The following is a 22,994-nucleotide window of genomic DNA, read 5'->3' as shown; positions in this document are numbered from 1 at the left end:
GTTTTTCTAAAACTTAACCCCAGAGTCTTTTGGTGTGACTAAACCCCCCCACCCTCATTGCCCGCCACGTCATTGGACCACCCCGACAAAAGAAGCTTCAGCCTTTTTCTCTCCGTTCAAAATTCTCCAGTCTCAAATTTCAGAGTTTTCTTCTCACTTTTCCCCACTCTCAATTTTCTAGGGTTTTTTGGTTTGATTCCGTTTCGAATGCCATGAGGGGTTCACACCCGGTCACCTCTTCCCGGCAGCCCGCCGGAATCCCGCCGCGGTATCCTCCTCCTACTCACCACCAGCCGCGGCAGTTTTATAAGCCTTATCCACGCGCCGCCGCGCCTCAGCGGCAGCGACTGCCGCTGGAGCGGCCGAATTTCGCGGTGGACCTGCTCTCCGACCGCCGCGACTTCCCGGAGTCGTTCATCAAGGCGGTGATCGACCAGTGCCGGTCGAAGCCGGAGGGGTTCCGGGTGACGCCGACGAACTGCATTGCGGCGTCGCTGTTCTACTCGCAGTGGTGCGACGCGCTCGAAGCGATCGTCTCGCTCTGGGAGTCGCGGCTGGACCGGGTCCACAATTTCCTCCCCCGGCTGGACGCCAAGGTCTCGGTGCCGTCGGACAGCGTGGAGCTCGAGGAGCGGCTGAAGGCGCTGTTCGCCGGAAGAATCAGGGAGCTGATCGACGGCGGCGAGGTGAACAAGTGTGAGGAGAGGCGGCAGAAGCTGGCGAGGGAGTACGAGCGAGTTCAGAAGATGATGAAGAAGCCACAGAGGCGTTGGGAGGACGTGGCGGCGATGGTGGAGAGGGCAAGAGTTGAGCTTGGGTTGGTGGAGAGGAGAATCAGAGAGTTCAGGTCTGGTATGAACTGTTTGCTTGCTCATGTGGAAGGGAAGGAGCTGGAGGAGTATGGTGAAGTAGGGATGAAGCTGTTTAAATTCGACGAAATTCGGGATTGGAGTAAAATCCAGAGGTTTATGACGAGGGAATGCCGCCGCCTCGAAGAGGGCTTGCCTATTTATGCTCACCGGCAGCAGATTCTTGAGCAGATTAATTATCAGCAGGTATATCTTTCGTCGACTGTTTTGGTTTATTGGAATGCTTAGTACTTTGGATTTTATTATGCGATTAAATGCCGTGTGAATTGAGCTTTGTTAAACCTCAATTTGACACATTTTATGAGTCTGCAAAGAAATGTGAGTGAGGGAACCTGAAACAATAGAGATATGGCTTAGCGCTGTTGCTGGTTTTTTTATCTTTCAAGCACTGACTGAAAGACATGATTAGTTTGGAGTAAATTAAATTTGGGACTCCAGTTTGTCTATTTTGATGAAGTATGGAAATGCCAGAGTATTTGTGAATTAATGAAATATCAAAGTTAAATACTTGAACGAGCCTCAAGCATAAGATTTACAGGTCCTATATCCATGCCTTACATCATCTTTGGACAACTTCCTTTTCTAGCTCGTTGTGCTTGAGTTGATTGTTACGTTTGGATAGATGTCATTTTCTATAAGAGAGACCAAATTAAGCCTAAATTTTTACGATTACCGTTGTTCTTCTTGTATCCTTGGTCACGCTGCTCAATTTCTACTTATTTGGCTGTTTCTCTAATTGGTTATCTGATTAGCTTTTGATTAGATAGGCATCACATGATGCAACTCAGCCATATGGTCGTGAGAATGAAGTTCTTTAAAGTATAAACGGTTAGGCCAATAAGTAAGTTGGGTGTAATAGTAATTCACTCCTAACAAGTGCATTTCAATTTCAGTTGCTTCTGTTTAGTGGACATCTGACTTTTTAGTACAATTTCCACAGGTCATGGTGTTGATCGGAGAGACTGGTTCAGGGAAGAGTACACAATTGGTTCAGTTTCTTGTTGATTCTGGAATAGCTGCTGGTGGGTCCATCGTATGCACTCAGCCTCGCAAGATTGCTGCCAATTCATTGACAAAGAGGGTCAAAGAAGAAAGTAGTGGGTGTTATGAAGAAGACACAGTTACCAGTTATCAGCCATCGCCTGAACAGCAGTTCAAGAAGGTAACATATATGACAGACCACTGTTTACTGCAGTGCTACATGAACAATACAAATTTTTCTGGGATTTCTTGCATCATAGTTGATGAGGCTCATGAAAGGACCTTGAGTACTGATCTCCTGTTAGCATTGATCAAAGATTTACTTGGTCGAAGGCCTCAGTTACGGCTTATTATAATGTCTGCAACAGCTGATGCAGAAGTGCTTTCACATTATTTTTTCAAGTGTGAAATCTTTCATGTAGTGGGAAGGAACTTTCCAGTTGATGTAAGATATGCTCCTCCTTCTACAGAAGGAACTGCCAGTAATGTTGCTTCTTATGTTTCTGATGTGATGAGGGTAGCAAGGGAGATCCACAAAAATGAGAAAGAAGGAACAATTCTTGCCTTTTTGACTTCCCAGATGGAAGTCGAATGGGTCTGCGAGAAGTTTATAACACCTGGTGCAATTGCATTGCCATTGCATGGTAAACTTTCTTTTGAAGAACAGTCTAATGTTTTTCAAAATTACCCTGGATTAAGAAAAATTATATTCGCGACAAATCTGGCAGAGACATCCCTGACAATTCCTGGTGTAAGATATGTGATTGATTCTGGCATGGTCAAAGAAAGCAAGTTTGAACCTGGAAGTGGTATGAATGTTCTCAGAGTTGGCAGGATTAGCCAGAGTTCAGCTAAGCAAAGAACTGGGCGTGCTGGAAGAACGGAACCTGGAATATGTTATAGACTTTACTCAGAATATGATTTTCAGGCAATGCCTCCTTGTCAGGAGCCTGAGATCCGTAGAGTTCATCTTGGTGTAGCAGTTCTGAGGATTCTGGCTTTGGGTGTCAAGAATTTAAAAGAATTTGAATTCATTGATGCACCTTGTTCTGAAGCTATAGACATGGCAATGAGGAATCTTGTTCAGTTAGGAGCTGTTAAGCGACACAATGATGTCTACGAGCTAACTTTAGAAGGTCGCCGCTTGGTTAAATTAGGCGTTGAGCCTAGGCTTGGGAAGCTTATTCTCGGCTGCTGTCACTATAACTTGCGCAAGGAGGGCCTTGTTCTTGCGGCTGTAATGGCAAATGCAAGTAACATATTTTGCAGAGTTGGTAATGATGAAGAGAAACTTAGGTCAGACTGCTTCAAGGTGAAATTTTGCCATCGTGATGGTGACCTCTTTACGCTTCTATCAGTGTACAAGACATGGGAAGCATTGCCTCGAGAACGGAAAAATTCGTGGTGTTGGGAAAACAGCATCAATGCCAAAACTATGAGAAGATGTCAAGACACTGTGGGGGAACTGGAGTCTTGCCTTAAACATGAACTCAGTATCATAATTCCTAGCAGCTGGCGTTGGAATGGGAATGTTTCAACCGACTGTGATAAGTGCTTGAAAAAGGTGATACTCTCTTCCCTGGCAGAAAATGTAGCAATGTTCTTAGGGTATGATCAAGTTGGTTATGAGGTGGCGTTAACTGGGCAGCACGCTCGGCTGCACCCTTCTTGTTCATTGCTGGTATTCGGCCAGAAACCTAGTTGGGTTGTTTTTGGTGAGCTTCTCTCAAGTTCTAATCAGTATTTGTCCTGCGTCACTTCCATTGATTTTAATTCTTTGTCTACACTTGATCCTCCTCCTGTGTTTGATGTGATAAAGATGGAGGATCGAAAGTTACAACTGAAAGTGTTGACTGGTTTTGGCAGTTGTTTGCTTAAAAGATTTTGTGGGAAGAGCAACTGTTATCTGCATCATCTTGTGTCTCGTGTTAGAACAATCTGCAGAGATGACCTTATCAGTATTAAAGTTGATTATTATCAGAATGAGATTATGGTGTTCGCTACCTCACATAACATGGATAGGGTTATGAACTTTGTATCCGATGCATTGGAGTGTGAAAAAAGATGGTTGCGTAATGAATGCTTGGAGAAATGCTTATATCATGGTTCTGGTGGCTTGCCTCCTGTTGCATTGTTTGGTGCCGGAGCAGAGATCAAGCATCTGGAGCTTCGTAAAAGGTGTTTGACTGTTGACATATTTCATTCTAAACTGGACGACATGGATGATAAGGAGTTTCTTAGTGAGCTTGAAGGGTCTGCCTTTGGTTGTATTTGTGGTCATCATAAACTCCCCAGTACTGGGCAGGAAAGTGTTGACAAAGGAAAGGGGGCCAGGTTGACGTTTCTTACTCCTGATGCAGCACAGAAAGCTGTTGAACTAAATGAATCTGAGTTCAAAGGTTCTATACTGAAGGTTGTTCCTTCACAGGTTGGAGGTGATCATAAAGTTTTTCCACTCCTTGCTGTTAGGGCTACTGTTTTATGGCCTCGCAGGCCAAGCAACGGGTTTGCAATTGTTAAATGTGACATGGATGATGTTCTCTTCATGCTTGAAGATTTTTCTAACCTTCTAATAGGAGGAAGAAATATTCGTTGTGAACCTAGCAAAAGAGACATGGACTCTCTTGTTATCAGTGGAATAAATAAAGACCTTTCTGAGAAAGAAATCTTCGATGTGCTAATTTCTGCTACTAGTAAGACAATCCTGGATTTTTTTCTGGTGAGAGGGGATGCTGTAGAAAATCCGCCATGTGGTGCTTGTGAAGAATCACTGCTAAAAGAAATTTCACCCTATATGCCTAAACAGTACTCCCATAGTAACTGCAGTGTTCAGGTTTTGCAGCCTGAACCAAAGAGTCCTTTCATGAAAGCATTGATAACATTTGACGGAAGATTACACCTGGAGGCGGCAAAAGCTTTGGAGCAGTTGGATGGGAAAGTATTGCCCGGCTTCTTTCCATGGCAAAAGATCATGTGTCAGCAGTTATTTCATAGCTCTCTGTCGTGCCCTGGCCCTGTATATCGTGTGATAAAGAAGCAGCTAGATCCTTTGCTTGAAAGTTTTACGCATCTAAAAGGTACTCCTCATAATGATGTTGCATTCTCTTTTCCGAGTTGTGGATTATTTGTGGTTTCTGCTGGACTATCTATTTTTTTGGGCAGCAAGTGTATTGGTATTCACGGTTCTGGTTCTCATTCTTTTGTTTTTAATCAATCCTGTTACTCACACGTCATTGGGCTTTTAAGAATAATCACATCTTTGGTTGTCATTATACTTTTTTACATTATTCTATAGATTCATGATTGAAGCTGTTTTGGAGAATTTGGTTCTATAACCAGGTATCTCCCTTCTCCATAGTAGAACGGCTATGCAGTTGAGATGCACTTTGACTGAATTTTTCTCCCCTTTTGTTTTTCATAGAAAATCAAGGAAAACGTGATTTATGCTTGAATCTCAGAGTCATCCTTGTTATTTTGTAGATCCAACATCCAAGTTTATGGTCTATTTTGGGTTCACTTTTTAACAATCACTTTTCACAGTTTAATACATTGCCATTTGATTATGACATGATTTTCTGTGCTTGACGGCCAATAGAATAGTCACATAGGGTTCTACAATTGTTTGCTTACTTACTTTTTCTTGTTTACAGGTGTAGAATGTAATCTGGAGGAGTATCCTAATGGTTCCTGCAGAGTTAAGATATCAGCCAATGCTACAAAAACAATTGCAGATCTGAGAAGACGTGTCGAGGTGCTTGTGAAGGGGAAGACTATCAACAACCCAAGCCTCACTGCAACTGTTTTGCAGCTTCTGTTTTCCAGAGATGGCATCAGTCTAATGTACTCATTACAGCGAGAGACAGGAACATATATAATATTCGATAGGCGAAAACTCAATGTGCAGGTCTTTGGTTCCTCAGATAAAGTTGATATGGTTACGCAGAAATTGGTTGAATCCCTTTTGAACCTCCACGAAAGCAAGGTGCTTGAGGTCCGTCTTCAAGGAAATGCTTTACCTCCCGAGTTGATGAAAGAGGTTGTTAGCAGGTTTGGTCCAGACCTCCGGGGGCTCAAAGAGAAGGTAACAGGGGCTGAGTTTACTCTAAATGTTTGCCGTCAATCCATTCTCATCCACGGAAGCATGGAGTTGAAGCAAAGAGTTGAAGAGATTATTGATGAGATTGCACAGACAGCTGGTACTGGTTTGACTAAGAGGATAAGTAAAGAAGCCGATTGTCCAATCTGTTTGTGTGATGTTGAAGATGGTTACCGGCTTGTGGACTGTGGTCACTTATTTTGTCGTTCGTGTTTGGTGGAGCAGTGCGAGTCTGCAATCCATAATCATGACAATAGCTTTCCATTATGCTGCACACATGAGGGTTGCGGGTCTCCAATTTTGATCACAGATCTCAGATCTCTTTTGTCAATTGAGAAGCTAGAAGATCTCTTTAGGGCTTCACTCGGTTCATATGTTGCTTTGAGTGGTGGCACCTACAGGTTTTGCCCGTCTCCTGACTGCTCTTCGGTCTATCAGGTAGTAGCTCCTGGAACAGAAGCTGAACCATTTGTTTGCGGTGCATGTTATGCGGAGACATGTACCATGTGCCATTTAGAGCATCATCCCTACATGTCATGCGAGCAGTACAAGGAGTTCAAGGAAGATCCAGATTCTTCACTGAAGGAATGGTGCAAAGGAAAAGAACATGTGAAGAGCTGCCCCGTATGCAGATATACAATTGAGAAGATAGATGGGTGCAACCATATAGAATGTCGGTGCGGGAAGCATATTTGCTGGGTCTGTCTGGCCCATTATGGAAGCAGCGATGAATGTTATGGCCACTTGAGAAGTGTTCACTTAGCAATCATATGAACGAAGGCTGGCTTATATCGTCGATGTAAAAGTAGAAAAGTCTAATATAGGTAATACAGAGTTCCTTATGCATATATATATATATATATATATGTAGGTAGAGTTTGCGCTTTCTGTACAGTGCTTGTACTTGATAGTCGATGCTAGCTAAGTTTATATCCATCCATCCCATCTGGATTTGAAGTTATATGAAGCTCAGTTTTCAGTGATCTAATATTTCTGGCAGAATCCTCCCAAGTTATATATTGTCGAAATGTTGGTTTTATACTCTATTGTTCTTCAATACCTGCTGCAGAATATGCTTGCAGTTCAGAAAGCTTGAACCTTTCTATTACATAATACTATCATATTTATAGACCTCTTCTTAGTTCTTACTACCTTCACAAAAACCACAGTGATGACCCTAAAATGAAAATCAATACAAGTATCTGCTGCCAAATGCAAAGCCAACACCAGCAAACCCTAAACAAAGTGCCAGAGCTACAATCCAAGTCTCACAGCCACAGCATTCCTGATGTTCTTGTTCTGCGAATTGTGAATGCAGCTCCGAAACTTTTAGCTCAAGCAACCTCACCCATTGCCTGTAAGCAAACAGCTCTTTCGCCTCGGCAAGCAGATCATTGGAAAGACATTCCTTTTCCCTTGCCAACTTCTCTGCCTTCTTCTCTGCCTCCCTCGCTCTTGTTTGCGAAAGCCTCAGAGCCTTCAAGAGCTCCAGCTTTTCATAATTTTGACGACCATCTCTTCCATACATATCAGTCAACTCATGGCTGTTTTCGTGATCTTCTGGAGTCGTCATGCTGCAAATTCTGTTGATGGATGACACAACAGTCTTGTCTGCAGAACCAGTGAAGACTTTCATGGGTGGAGGAAGATCACAATTCTGTATAAGGTCCAAACCAGCAGACTTGGGTAGACCCAGAAACATTTCATTCGCATCCACAGCTTTATAATGTACCTTTGCGTTATTTGAAATCCACCCAGCCATCGATATGGGATTCATATCATATGCTTCAGAACCTTTATGGGTTTTGATCAGACCAAAAAATGGCCAAATAGAGAAGGTTAATTTGAGGTGAGGTTGGTAAAAATATAAAAGTTGGTGATGGTGGTGGGGTGGTTGGGGCTAAAGGAGTGATGATGCCGCAAGTAATGGGGTGAAGTTTTCAGGGTGGGATTGAAATTGCCTATGAATTGTAGAGAAGTAGCTTTTAGTTGAAGAGAAATTCCTTGCTTGATTGATTAGACAAACTAATACGTAACAGAATTAACAAATTGCTAAAGTGGGAGAGATTCCCACACCAAAGAAACTGACGTCTCCACCTTTGTTCTTGAGTCTGAAGAGTTGTGAGGAGTTTAATACATTAGAGAAAAGATTAGGTTATAATAGACCTTAAATAAATATAATAAAGCAAAGAGGGCTCGCTCAGTATAACTGAATTTTTTTACCATTTTAGTCCTCAAATATTGTAATATATTTATAATTGAATTATTTCAGAGGGATATAAATGTCAATTACAAAAGATAGAAAAAAAGTATAACAATTTTCTTCATATTTCTCGATTTTCTAACTTTTTTCCATAATTTAACTACCCACTTTTGTTATTGGCACCCGTGGGGTGTGTTAACTGCTAGTGGACCATAATTATAAGTCAATGTTTTGATGGGAGGATGATCCTCACCACCTTTTCTTAATTTCATTTAAGCACAATCAGCTAGTCCCACCTGTATTGAAAAAATTTTGTTTGAATAGTTAAGAACTTGATAGGATAAAAAAGAAATTGTTGGATGGATGACAATCGCATTTAACAATTTTAATACTACAGTATAAACAATCATTTACTTTCGAACTCTACGATTGAAATGGTGTAATTTTGGGCATCTGTACTATTTGTGCCTTAAGGAAGATACAACTATTTCATAGAATATAGTAAAACACTTGCACAAAGAAAATCTACATATTTCGGCTACTTAGTGAAAAATGTGAGACAATTACCAGACACTAGCTAATTAGAAAAATTGGGTCGTCTAATTAGTGCCTCCTCCACCTCTTCCTCCACTTCTTTACCTTGTGAATGATATCCACAGTCAGAACTTCAGCTAAATGTTAACTGACTCCATAGCTTTCTTAAGCTTAGCAACATCAGGAAGCTGGTCTGCTACTTGTTCAGACACCACCTCTACTTCATCAGTTAACTCTTCCACAACCTCTGTCACGGACTCCGCCGTTCGTTGCCACATCCAACTTTTTTAAAACAACAATTCCGATCATATTAGCAAGCTTAATTTACAAATTGCGGGCTACAACGATTCTAAGTTATTCGCATCTCCAGTTCTCCACATGGTCGAATGAAATAATTAACCATATTAAACTAAAGGAAACAAATCGAAATACTAAACGGAAGTAAATCAGTGAGAAAATTTGCTTAGTACTTCTTAGGGCGAGGAACTGAGGAAGGGATCGGACCTCCTTGGTGTCTAAAAGATGGTATTAACATGCTTAATGCTAATCCCAACATCCAATGTTTCCTGCACACAAGGTAAACATCACAGTTTCTCTTAGAACTATTAAGCTATACCATATATCCTCTAATTTTTCATGTACAAGATTCTAGCAAATTCAACCAACAATCTAGCTAGCTAAATCATATGCTTAAGAAAAAGTGATAACCAAGCAGAGAAAGGCGATTTGGCCGGAACTTGATAAGGTTCTTGTTCAGAACTATCTGATGCATGAACTTAGTTCAGCTCAGTTGGTTCACTTTTAACAACTTAAATGTCCAAAAGTCACTTTGTAATTTTTTTTCTTGTTATTTGTTGGACAAAAATGTGTTTTTAACTTATTGGGAAACTCCTTCAGTGTATGATCAATTGTGTTACTTATGACACCTATAAATCCAAAAGTCCAAAAAAGTATATTTCCTTATTATATGTTGGGTAATGAGAATATTGTCTTTGACAAGGCTTCTTTATTGTTACCATGTTATGATAGTCCATATTGGCCGTAATGTCTCTCGTAAAGAAACCTCACTCATGCATATGTTTGACATGACTTTTTACTGAGGATGGCAGCTACGCTTGCTATCCTAGAACTGATGTATATCTTGTTATTACCCATTGTGAGGCTTATTGACCCGGTCTTTTTATCTATGATTTTGCTGTAGTCTGTTCATGTATTTGAAATTCATTTTTTTCAAACTTAGCTTATCAGTAAAGCTAGTTTTTAAGTATTGGTGCCAAAGTTTGTATTGGTTGTTGTGCTTCCTTAACATTTTAACTTGGGTTCTCAAAGACTCCAGTTGGGTTTGTGATATACAAACTAATATATTTGTCGGCCATTGTTTGATGAAGAGAAAAATGTAGTTTAACATTGGGTAAAAGCTTTTGTCTCTCGTTTTTTTTATTAAACATTATTGTGAAAGAGTGGTGTTGCCTTTTCCATTTCTTGGTTACTTTGGCAATGTTGATTTGATCAGTTGTGTTGGCTCCCATGGAGCCTCATTCTTACATATAAATAAAGAACTAAGTCTCCATTTGAAGTTGGTTGTCTAGGTTGTTTCAAAATATAGTCTTTGCATTTTGTTTTGTTTGTGTCTGAGTTTCTCTGGTGTCTTGCATGGTTATTTCTTAGCTTAGGAGTTCATGATGATGCGCACCTTGAGCTTGACACAGAAATTTCTTACTCATATCACAAGCATTTGCATAGCATGAGATATGTTGATATCCCTACAATCTCGGAAATCTTCACAACTGAATCAGCTGAGATGTAGCTGGATTCAAGATTGAAGTTCCTGATATGTGCATGCGTAAACACTCGAGAGACAAGCGAGTTAAAACTGATGTCAATAGACTAGAGGTCTAGGACATGATAGGTAACATGGTTATTATCCCAATGTTGCTACAAACTTGTAAGTAGTGTTGAAACGCTTAGTTTCCAACCAAGTGTAGCTGTGATTAGAGTTGCAACATTTGTTGTAAGCACTCGAGAGACATGTTAGGTAGAACAGTTGAGAGACTAGAGGTCTAAGACCACATGATAAATAATGTGGTTACTATCATGTTGTTTCTACAAACTTGTAAGTAGTGTTGAAGCACTTGTTCATGTTCTAGCTAAGTATAGCTGAGATTAGAGTTGAAACCTTTGCTGTAAACACATGAGAGACAGGTTGGGTAGAACAGTTGAGAGACTAGATGTCTAAGACTAGTTGAATTGAAATTGTTCATTCTCTATTGTCCAATTCCCAAATATGCAGGAAACTAAAAAAAATTGATCTTTTATGGAGGAGTAAATGATGAACAATTATAATAAGATAAAAATAATTATAGATATAGCCGACGAACTAACAAGATCAAAGGAATAACTGTATGAAACTGAGAAGAATTACTTAGAACTCGTAGAGTCACAACTGTAAAGAAAAATTTAGAAAATCTAGAACTTTCTACTTCACCTTAACCTTATATATATAATATTATTTTTTAACTAAAAAATATACACGGCTTATTTTTTTTAGGAGCCTACATGTGTTGGGAGCTCTAAGCGGCTGCCTGGCCTAGCCCCAAGCCCGGCCCTAGACTGATGTTTAACCTCATGCTCATTACAGAACTTCTTTACAAATCAATGGATTTATGCTACTGGCGATAACCAATGGTCAAGCAAAGAAAAACTCCAATACTAACTCGAAAAGTTCACTTATTTGAAAATAACTAGAAATTAAGACAAAAAAAAGCCTCCAAAAAGGTGTTCAACTAAATATTAGAATTAAAACTCTCTACATCTGAATTAATTAGCTTGGGGTCTAAAATCCATTTGGTGTCCCCTTCACTAGTCACAGTGAACAACCTTGAAACATCAACATGATCCCAAAGCCCAAATCATACCCCAAACCAGGGAAAGAAGAGAACGTAATTGGACTGACCAAGCCCATCAAACCAGAGGCCCAACCGATCAGATTGGCTTTACCATGTCACGCCTCTGAACGCCATAATTCTTCTGGGCAGCCTCAACCTTCCATCATCTGAGGCTCTGAGCAATCAGAGAAAATGTCCCCACCTTGGGCTTAACGCGAAGGACTCAACCCCGCATCACCGCATCTTGAGGTTGTTACGAAGAAAAATGTCACATCAAATTAGTGACAAATAAAATATTTTTTTTTAATGAGTGAATAATATTAAATTATATCGAGTTTTCTGTTATTAAAAATCAACAGTTCTAAGGTGACATTATACAGTTGGTCCATGAGTCACGTTTATCACTGTATAATAGATTTTTTGAGTACGGCTCACCTTGAATCCACCGAGCCTCACTCATAGAGCCTCTGCCTCGTTCAACATAGAATTGTCTCACCAACCAAAGCAAAGCACCCAAATCGAGAGCCTAAATGTTTCCATGAATCCTTCTCTTTCTTCTACTCTAGTTCACTCAGCTTTCTCTCGTTCATCATCTTTGCCCTTTTTTACTATTTCTCTACTACCTACTTTCACAAGTTTCATGGCAGATATTCCTGCGGAGGAATTGTTCATTGACCTTCCTCCACCACGTCCTCATGTTGGTCCTGATTTGGTGCTTATTGGTGCAGTCATATCTGATAAGACTCTCCCAGTTGTGACTGTTATTCGTACTCTTCTTGATGACTGGGTAAAGTTAGGTCAGTTTCAGATGGAGTACATGGCTGGTCGTTCTGTTTTCTCTATTATAGCTCCTTCTGAGGCAACTGCAGATCTGTTGTTGGATGAAAGTCCTTGGATTGTTCTTGGTTGTGGGTTTTTTGTTCATCGTTGGCCTTATGATCGTAGATTGGAAGATATTCCTTTGTATCTCCTTCCTATTTGGGTTCAAGTTTATGGTTTATTGAGAGGTCATCTCCACGGGGAGATTGCTCAACAAATTGGTGAGAAACTTGGTCCTGTTATTCAAATTGCAGATTCAGACTTGTCTGCTCACCTTCCTACTTATCTGCATTTGAGAGTTTTAATTGACACACGTCGTCCAATTTCTCCTGGGTTTAGGTACAGTTTTTCATCATCTGAGAAAAAATGGGCGGCTTTTCGTTTTGAGCTTCTTCCTTCCTTTTGTTACAAGTGTGGACGCTTGGGACATATTAATCTTGGTTGTCAGAATCAGCGTCATCCTCATGCTGAGAAGCTTGGGCCATGGTTATCGGTTCCTCGGCCTCTTAAGCCGACATCTACAATTCATGTTGTGCTTTCTGATCGTCGTTCTCCTCCGTCTAGCTATCATCGACAGAGTCGTTATGTGGAGCGTCGTTATCAACAAAATGGGCTTTATTGTTCTTCTCCTTGGAGCTATGCACTTCCCATCCCTGGTCCTTTAAGAGATTTGGATGTCTCAGTGGGTTCTCCAGTAACCCTAGCTCCTTTCTCTGATATTTCTAGGTTGCAGTTGCCTTCTTCTTCCGGATTGGTTATTCCATGTTTAGCGGGCCCTGTTCACCTCATTCCTCCACTTGATAAGGGTAAACAAATTGTGAATGAAGGTTTTTTGTCGTCCTCTCAGGTGACTCAGTGTCAAGATGTGGTGGATTCAGATGCTCTTCAATATGCCATATCTTTGTCTCTAAGTAATACGGCGGCACTCCCTTTTACTCCGCATCTCTTCTGTCAACACCTGGTGAGTGAATCTTTGCATTCTGATCCAGTTGAAATTGAAGAGGTGCAGAGTGTAATTCGTTTATCTTTATCGGTCCCTCCTGATGTGGATATGCTTGAACCTCAATCACATGAAGTTGACTTAGTCAATGCTTTTACGACCAATCATGATATGGTAGTTTCTGCTGAGTTATCTCTCGACCCACTTTCAGACCCAATATTGCTACAACAACTTTTGGCCCATCGTGAGATTAAGTTAGACCTGTCTCTTTTATCTGACCATCCAGATATGCCCCAGTTTGTTGTACCTCCTCCTTCTCAGTTTGTTTCTTCGCTTCCACAGTCTCCATCTCTCCCTCTGTTCCCTTCAAGTTTTGGTTTTCCTCCTACTTTGGATCTGGGTTTAGCTCCAATTGTGTTTACAATTGAGTCATCTTCAGTTCCGGTCTTCTCTGCTCCTGTGGCCTTGTCTACAACTTCTCTTCAGTTTTTATCTCAGCAATTTCGTCATCTACATCTCAAACGTCAGTTGGAGGATGCTATTGATGAAAATTTGCAGTCTTTGAAGAAGTTGAAGTCTGTTTCTGATTCGGTAACTTTCAGTACTGATGTTGGATCAGTTTCTCTTCCCATCTCTCCGACCAAGAATCGCTGATCTCGTGCTCCGCGTACTCCATCCTCGGTTTCTCCACGAGGTCACGGGAGGCGAGGCCGACCGAGGAAAGTTCCTTTGCTGCCAGTCAGTTCTGATCCTGATTCTGATTTAGTGGCTACATCTGTGGGAGATTTAGTGATTTCGTCTCCGGTCTCAGTGGATCAGTTTCATGATTTGGGTGAGCCCTCTGCCTTTGTTGAATCTGTTGATATTGGTGTTGTTGTTTCAGTTGGTAGTTCAGTGATTCATTCAGATCATTCTCCTCCCTCTGTCAATGGTGATGGAAGCTGGCCTTCAGCTCCCAGTTCTTCATGAAGTTTGTATCATGGAACTGTCAAGGCTTGGGGACCAACTTGACAGGCAAGTATTTGCGAAGACAGGTTCGCAAACATGATCCTACAATTTTGTTTTTAATGGAGACTCATCAATCTGATGAGATTGTAAAAAGTTGGAAAAAAGACCTAAAGTTTCAGCATCTGTTTATAGTTTCTGCTAGTGTAACTTTCGGTGGCGGTTTGGCTTTGTTTTGGAATGATGCTGTGCAGGTTTCCATTGTAAATAGATCGGCTAGTTTTATTGCTCTAGTATCCTGTTTGTTCAAGAAAATTTTGTTTGTAAAATTTCTTGGATGTATGGAATGCCTATTGTTAATAAAAAACGGCTATTTTGGTCTTCGTTACTGTCTTTATTCTCTCCTTGCATTACTCCTTGGTTATGTATAGGAGATTTTAATGAAGTTTTGTTTGCCTCTGAAAAATGGGGTGGTTTGTCTCCTGAATTGTGGCAAATGTCTTTGTTCCGCCAGTTCATAGATCATTGCCAGCTTCAGGATTTATGTTTCCAGGGCCCTGCTTACACTTGGTTCTCATTTGTTCATGGCTCCTTGTTTATTAAAGAACGCCTAGATCGAGCTTTTGATAATGCAGCCTAGTGTGCTTGTCAATCACACTCTCAGTTATTTCATCTACCTAAAATGGGTTCTGATCATCGTCCCATTATGCTTGACACTTATCGTTTTGAGAATAAGGGTCTGCCCCTATTTCGTTTTGAGAATTTGTGGACTACTAATCCTTCTTGTGAAAGTCTTATTAAATTGCAGTGGCGTTCTGCATCTGCTTTCACCTCTTCTACTCTCACTTGGATTACAAATTTACATCGTTGTCGACTGCATCTTCGAGATTGGTCCAGGCTGACTTATCCTCAATTTCAAGCTAATACATCAATTCTTCTTCGTCAATTGGATAGCTTGAATAGTTCCTCTGATGCTCAAATGGGTCCTCACATAGCTTCTGTGGTCTCTCAATTAGAAGACAGTTGGTTATTAGAGGAATTGTATTGGCATCAACGATCTCGTATTCAGTGGCTTCATGCTGGGGATAAAAACACTAGTTTTTTTCATCAATCCACTATGCAACGTCAACAATTCAATAAAATCTTACGGCTGCAAGATGATTCTCACCATTGGCTAGATAATGAAACAGCAATTGTTTCTCATCTTGGTTCTTACTTTGCTCAGTTATTTCAGGCACAACCTGTGGCTTCTCAAGATGTTGTGCTTTCCTTTGTTGATTCTGTAGTCACACCTGAGATGAATGCAGATCTTTTGAAGCCTTTATCTTTGGATGAGATCAAATTTGCTGTTTTTGATTTGGGCGGCTTAAAGACGCCAGGTCCGGATGGTTTTTTGGTTTTTTTTTTATCAATCATACTGGTCTATTATAAGTAATGTTCTCTCTGATTCTATTTCAGATTCTTTTACTAAAGCTTCTGTTTTCCATGAGATTAACAAAACTTACATTACCTTGATTCCCAAGAAACAGAATCCTACTGTGTCTTCTGATTTCTGTCCGATTGGTCTTTGTAATTTTTCATATAAGATCTTGGCAAAGGTACTAGCCAATCGTTTGAGTCCACTTATGCCTCTTCTTATTTCTGAGAATCAGTCTGGTTTTGTTCCAGGACGGCATATACAAGATAATACCATCATAGCTCATGAGATGTTTCATTTCTTAAAAATTCAGCGTTCTGGTTTAGTTGGTGCTTTTGCTTTGAAATTGGATATGCACAAAGCCTATGATCGTGTTGAATGGTCTTTCCTTGAAGCTGTGATGCTGAAAATGGGGTTCGCGATTCATTGGGTTGGTTTGATCATGCAGTGTCTTCGGTCAATTTCTCTATCCGTTTTGGTTAATGGAAAACCTGGCCCCTTTTTCAAACTGACTCGAGGAATTCGTCAAGGTGATCCGCTTTCTCCTTTTTTGTTTCTTTTTGTCAATGATGTTCTGTCTCAAATGATGCGCAAGCTTTGCTATGTGGATATTCTTGATGCAGTTTAGATTGGAAACTTGGGTCCTAAGGTTAGTCATTTGTTTTTTGCAGATGATTCAATCTTTTTTCTCAAAGCTTATGTTTCTAATTGTGAGATTTTATCTGATGTTCTGCATCACTTCTGCTCTGCCTCTAGCCAACTAATTAACACTTCAAAGTCTTCCATGGTGTTCTCTCCTAATACTCATCCTCATGTATCTCAGCTTATTAGTTTCATCTTGGGTATTCAGTTAAGCATCCATGGAAGTATCTTGGTCTTCCTTCTTTATGGGGTCGATCAAAAGTTTCTGCTTTGGGATATATTCATGATTGTGTGTATCACAAAATTTCTGGTTGGACCCAAGCTTTGTTAACTCCGGCTAGCAAGGAAATTATGTTGAAATATGTTGCTACGTCTCTACCAGCCTATCCAATGTCTTGTTTTAAGTTCCCTAAGACATTATGTACGCATATCTCTGCCACTTTTGCGCGGTTTTGGTGGGGTAATTCTGATATCAGGGGAATTCATTGGCAAAAATGGGATTCACTTTGTTTACCTAAAGCTTCTGGGGGTCTTGGCTTTCGTGACTTGCAGGCATTTAATTTGGCTTTACTTGCAAAACAAGCATGGCAGTTGTGTACTTCACCCTCCTTACTTTGGGTTCGTGTTTTGCAAGCTTGTTATTTTCCTTATGGTTCATTTTGGAACGCTCGCCAAGGTTCCACTTCTTCTTGGATTTGGTCAAGTTTGCTGGCAGCTCGTCCTATGTTGCTGCATGGTTCTCACTGGCAAATTGGGAATGGTACTTCTATTGATTTCTGGAAGGACAAGTGGATTCCTAATCACAATTCCTTATTAGATTCTGGGTATGGTCCTCATTCTCCTTGTCAAATCAGTTCTCTCATCTATTCAGCTCCTAAAACTTGGAACTTATCATTTGTAGCTTCTTTGCTCTCTATCCCTGATCAGCAGTTGATTCAAGCTTTACCTTTGGATAGAGAGGTGGTTCATGATCAACTTCTTTGGACTTCTACTAGATCGGGCAAGTTTACTGTTAAAACTGGTTATCTGTTGGCTTATTCCAACTCACTTCCTTACACTATGCCTACCTCTTCTATATCTCATCCAATCTCTCTCAAGGTTTGGAAGTGGATTTGGAGTATTTCTTCTCTTCCCAAGATTAAAATTTTTCTTTTGGAAGGCAGTGCACAATTTCTTGGCTACTAAGGCTGGTCTGTTTTTTCACCATATCTCCAAAACAGATTCATGTCCTTTGTGCTCTCTTTATCCAGAACTGTGGAGCATGTGCTTTTTCATTGTGATTGGGCTCATTGTGCTTGGTTTGCTCACCCTCTGAGCTATTGTGTTTCTTCTACACAGTTCACTTCTTTGCATCGTTGGATTTCTCGGTTACTCTCACCTTCTTTCTGTGCTGCAAAGGAGTTTGCTTATGTCTCGACTCATATTTCATTTATGCTCTGGCATATTTGGAAAATGCGTTGCTGAGCTGTGTTTAACAATTTCAAGCTAGATCCATTGTTAGTATCAAAAACAGCTTTCTCTTCAGCTGAGGAATTTCTCTCATCTGTTACTTTGTCTTCGATCTCTGTTTTTGCATCTGCTCCAGTAAAGTCATCTTCTCGTGTTTGGATACCTCATACTCCTTCTTCCTTGAAGATCAATACTGATGCTTCTTGGAATTCTAATACTCTCAAATGCAGTATGGCTGCCCTTACCAGTGATTCAGCTGGTTCTTTGAGAGGTGGTTTATCAAGTCTGGTTTTGCTTCTTCTGCTGAAGCTGCTGAAGCTCAGGCCTTGTTACTTGGACTAGAACTTGCCTCCTCTCTTCATCTCACTTCTCTTTCGTTAGAAGCTGATTGCCTTCCTTTAATATCAGCTTTGAATTCTCCTAAAGGTTTGGCTTGTTGGTCTGTTTCTCCTTGGCTTAAGCAGATTGACAATGCAGCCAAAGCTTTTTCTTCCTTTAACTGGTGTTGGATCAGTCGTGAAGCAAACAGAGCAGCTGATCTTGTTGCTCGTTTAGTTTCAAAGTTGGAGTGCCCTCTGGATTGGATTCAGAATCCTCCGACTTGTTTATTACATGTTCTTTGTTCGGATGCTGTATGTGCTCCCTATGAGGGCTTTGTTCATGGCTCTGTTAGTTTGGTTTGGTTTTGGTAATCTATGTGTTTCATGTCAAAAAAAAATCGAGAGCCTAAACGTTCTAGACAACACGACACCAAAATATACGGTACATGACAACCACTGCCACCTCGAAGGGATGTTTTCTCCTCCCTTCGATCACCTACTAGGACAAAAAGACATTACCCTCCTCGAAGCATACATTTTGATCCAGAATGAGGTCTAACCCATGAAGGAAAATTATTGGGCCCTGACACCCGGGCCAACATGGATGACATAAACCACCGCCTAACCACTAGCAAGTAGCAAACTAGCAATACCACCACCTAGAGCTGCCCAACCACCCTTTTTTTTACCTCACTCATCAATTGTATAGCATAAATTAGATGGAAGTTGTCCCGTATAATATTGAAACTTCTAAAGTTTAGTTGACCTAATCATTTTCTTTAAAAATAATATTCATATAATCAATTATCCTGCACTGTTTTATAAACAGTAATTCGAACTTAGAATCTTCTGAATGCCAGTAAAGTTAATAATACTAATTACTACACCCGCCTACATGAAAGAAAAAAAAAACAACACTCAAGCCACAGGATTAGAAAGTGCCAACGGATTTCAAGTAAGACTACGTTCTCATAACATGTAAGATCGTCTGTTATTGCATACACCCCAAGTCACTAATCAAGACGAGAGGGACGATTCATCTCCTACCTTGTCAAGTCGGAACTCGGAAATGACCCTTCACTTAGCTTTGACTCGTAATTGATAGTTACAGTATACTATCCCACTGCACCGAACGAAGAATAGTAAGCTGCCAAGCAACTCCCCCTTAAGTCCCTCCTCGAAAGCGAAATGCCTAGAAGCAAATCCCCATCTTGTGGAAAAACCCACTCGTGTTGTCCACTTGCCTCAGTCTGTGGTGCAGACCCGAATAATCTCCAAAGCATCAATCTTTCCTTTCGCTTTCTCTTCGTAAACAAGGTATGAACCTCTTTCCATCTCCCCTGTTTTAATTAACACCCTCTCTGTTCTTGTTCTTCTTGTTCTGTTTTTTTTCCCATATGGGGTTTTCTCGTAGAACCCTCCTCCCAGAAAACAGCTTGAACATACCACCTGTTGTGTTCTGTAATCTTAGTTGTGACCCTAAAGTAAACACACAAGGCTTGTGTGTCGATTCCTGTTTCAAAATCTGCCCACATGTCTGTAAAGATCGTATAGTTTTTGTGGGGGATGAACTTCCACCCCCATATCTACCAACTCTTCCTGAACCATCTCTACCGCCGCCGCCGCTGCCTAAGTATGTCGATAATAATTCGGTTTATACAGCCCAGAAGCATCTGATCCGAACGAGTATGATTGTTGGCTCTTGTATGATTGGGGCTTCTCTTCTTCTTTGTATGGTTTTTGCTGTTATGAGATTCTATTCGAGTCGGAGAAATAATCCAAGAAGGAGGAGAAACTCGCCGATTCTGTTTGCTACATCGGATGATTTTCTTGATGAGGATCATGGGCCTGTTCTTGATCACCCCATTTGGTACATCCACACGGTCGGTTTGTCTCAGGCTTTGATCGATTCTATTACTGTTTGTAAGTATAGAAAAGATGAGGGTTTGATTGAGGGGACGGATTGTTCTGTTTGCTTGAGTGAGTTTGAGGAAGATGAGAGTCTCAGGCTTTTACCAAAGTGTAGTCATGCTTTTCATATCCCTTGTATTGATACATGGTTGAGATCACATAAGAATTGTCCTCTTTGCCGCGCTCCGATTGTTTTTGGTGCTGCTACTAGTGATCAAGTGAGTGTGCCGGAGTCTTCGATTGCGAGTGGTTCGAGTTCTGGGGGGAGCATTCGGGTAGAGAATTCGGAGAGTGTTGAAGGGATTGGTAGAGGGACTAGTGAGGTTGGGAGTACAGATGATGAGAATGTCTGTGGAATTTCGGTTGAAAGTTCAAAGGTTTTGCCTAATTCTATTTTGGCTGAGGGAAGTTGTGATCCAAGAGCATTGAGCGACTTGGCTGATAATAGACGAGTGAGTGAGGATGATGTACAGCCAATTAGGAGGTCAGTTTCAGTGGATTCAATGTCTGCTTCAAGCATATATCGTGCTGTGGCCAATATTCTTCCGGAACAAGGAAGTTCGAATTCCCAATTAGTACTTGCAAAGAGTCCGAATTGGGGGATCCTTTCGAAGCAGGACAATGCAAGTTCTAGCCTATGCAAGCATTGGAGAAGTTCTTCAAGTGGTCTTTCTCTGCAGATGGTGCCAATGGTAATGAAAAGGCCTTTGCCCTCTGGCAGGAAGCTTTTTTCATCAAAACACAGAAGGACTCTTAGCTCAATCCTTCCCTTGTGAGGATGGATGGCCTTCTCATTGGCCTCGTGTATCTTTCATGATAACTAAAAGCTCAACAGACTGAAGCTGGTTCTGTAATGATGCTTTTCGTGTTGCAAACTTGCAAATCTTAGTTTTTAGGCTGTCAAATGTAAGAGATAAAACATATAGACCACAACAAGTGTGGTCTTGAGACTTGTTATTGTGAATTTACTTCTGTTTTTGAAAGTAATAGTGTCTTGAAGAAAGAATGTCTAAAATTGTCGAGACAATTTTTACTTTCCAATTCAGAAATTTGTCCAAGTGCTAGTGATGCAATACAAACAAATTTTCAATATTTAGATATTTTCTTAAGCTTTTCCCCTGTATTTTCTTCCTGTATTGGTTCTCATTACTTCTGCAGGTTAGTCCAATCTTCTATGCCAGATTTCATCTTCATGTCAAATTGTCAATGAAGGGGCATAACTCCATGACATATTCGAATGCCAATCTAGATTCTTCAGAAGTCTGCATTCCCTATCTATACTTCTCTTCCACAGACCCCCTAGCATTCTATCATCATTCCTGTGATTGTTACTTGTGTTTTTAAGTTTTTAACATTTGAATCATACAGTCGCAGTCACTCGAAGGAGGATGCTAACAGGCATTGATGCAACTGCATACACTGGTAACTGGTTAGTGTCTAATTAAGTTGTCAAGTGAGCTATATGCAATGTAGCATATTAATCGACTGTTGATCTTATTAATTTCAGTGGTACTTATTATTGTGCTGATTCTACAACAAACACTTGCAGAAGCATTTACTGGTTATAATTTATAGTCTTCTTCTTTTACCAGATCCCATTATTCCTTGGCCAGATTTCTGGTCTTAATTTCTTTGAGGCCTCATTTCTACGTCTATGATTAACTTTGCTGCGACTTTGGAGGCAGGTGTCAGAAAATTATACTAATATCGTCGAAACTTTATAAATTTTGGTAGTTGTATCACACTTCAAGATCTAGGCATCTAGCGTATGTGTTGGTCTCAGTTCAAAACTTCAAAATGTTTCCACAACCTATAGGACCAGCTAATCAAGTTGTTTTCACCGGCGATGATCCATACGGGGGTCATAGTCGCCTTCTCTTTCCCTTGTAGTTTGAACTTTGAAACCTCATCGTACATCGCTGTTATTGTTATCAATGCTAAGTCCTAGAACCGCAGTGCAGATAGCGCGATGGTTGATCTGAACTCGGATTCTTGCTCTCCCACTGTATGGGAATGGATTGAAGCTGTAATTTGGATTTGAAGAACATTGATGGAGATCTATGCTTTAAGTAGGAGATGCAAATAGAAGCTCATTATACTGAATGCTGCTGAGCTATAGGCTTAAACACAATACATGCTGCTGACAATTCGCATTCCTTTGCCATCTTTTAGATACTTGAATATAAATACTCTATCACCATGTACAACACAATATATTGATCAAATCAGATGATCAATAGATGAAGGCATAGGGAAGTCGAATTTTTTTATCTCTACTAATTTGTTGCATACTCTGTACCTATGGTGGATAGCCACTTAATCAGTTTTCCTCCGTTGACGACAGTCGACAGATCTTTGCATATGAAATCGAACCTATTAATTTTGCTTGATTAGTACGTAAGGACCGGTAACCACTTAGTTAAATTCATTTCTAATTTGATGACTCATCGTATCCTACAGTTATAAAGTTGATGCATGATGCATCAAAACATTGTAGAATTTTCCAATTCGATAATGCAATATAATTTTTTCTTGGTTCTTATATTCATGTATTGGTAATTACTCCCTCTCACAATTATCAAACAGAAATGGGATGGTTCTATCCAATTTCATTTTTGTGTTTGGTCACTTGGGGCGTTGGGAGAAGGGACTTTCATTAACAGAAAAAAACACTCGAACACTCGAGTAAATATATATTTTTTGTGATCGAGTAAATATCAATTCATCAGAACAACAAAGAAATTTGATATATATTACTTGTTTTGTTTCTTTCTCTCCTAATTCTTACAAAAGCTTGTAAATTTACAGCCTTTTGTCACGTCCCGTTTTCGAAAGTGTCTATCATGGGCGTCGCTGGTTATATGAGTTTCATGCATATGTGAAATTGTTTTAGGATCAGTGAGTGTTGATGCATATGTGGCTGCCCTTCCTAGGGGTTCAGACATGCCGACCCGATTAAATTTAGGGAGTTTGTCGCTAATCA

General features: G+C 40.4%; 4 protein-coding genes across 4 annotated transcripts in view; 2 read left to right on the top strand and 2 right to left on the bottom strand.

Annotated features, from left to right (window-relative positions):
- LOC126788398 (lanC-like protein GCL1) overlaps positions 1–22,994 on the bottom strand; it is a 252,730-nt gene that overhangs the window by 105,230 nt on the left and 124,506 nt on the right. The gene's annotated exons all lie outside the window — the stretch shown is intronic.
- On the top strand, positions 144–6,928 carry LOC126787334 (ATP-dependent RNA helicase DEAH12, chloroplastic-like). Its single transcript, XM_050513265.1, has 3 exons — positions 144–1,055; positions 1,810–4,927; positions 5,501–6,928. Exons 1-3 carry the CDS (start codon positions 213–215, stop codon positions 6,718–6,720), a joined length of 5,181 nt encoding a protein of 1,726 aa, XP_050369222.1. The 5' UTR covers positions 144–212; the 3' UTR covers positions 6,721–6,928.
- LOC126789166 (uncharacterized) lies at positions 6,994–7,955 on the bottom strand. Its single transcript, XM_050515293.1, has one exon. It carries the CDS (start codon positions 7,721–7,723, stop codon positions 7,136–7,138), a length of 588 nt encoding a protein of 195 aa, XP_050371250.1. The 5' UTR covers positions 7,724–7,955; the 3' UTR covers positions 6,994–7,135.
- Positions 19,312–21,114, top strand: LOC126788562 (RING-H2 finger protein ATL52-like). Its single transcript, XM_050514598.1, has one exon. It carries the CDS (start codon positions 19,498–19,500, stop codon positions 20,785–20,787), a length of 1,290 nt encoding a protein of 429 aa, XP_050370555.1. The 5' UTR covers positions 19,312–19,497; the 3' UTR covers positions 20,788–21,114.

This window comes from Argentina anserina, chromosome 1 (genome assembly GCF_933775445.1).
Source record: "Argentina anserina chromosome 1, drPotAnse1.1, whole genome shotgun sequence".
Lineage (NCBI taxonomy): Eukaryota > Viridiplantae > Streptophyta > Magnoliopsida > Rosales > Rosaceae > Argentina > Argentina anserina.
The sequence above is the reverse complement of the archived record's forward strand: the minus strand, read 5'-3'. Positions and strand labels throughout refer to the sequence as shown.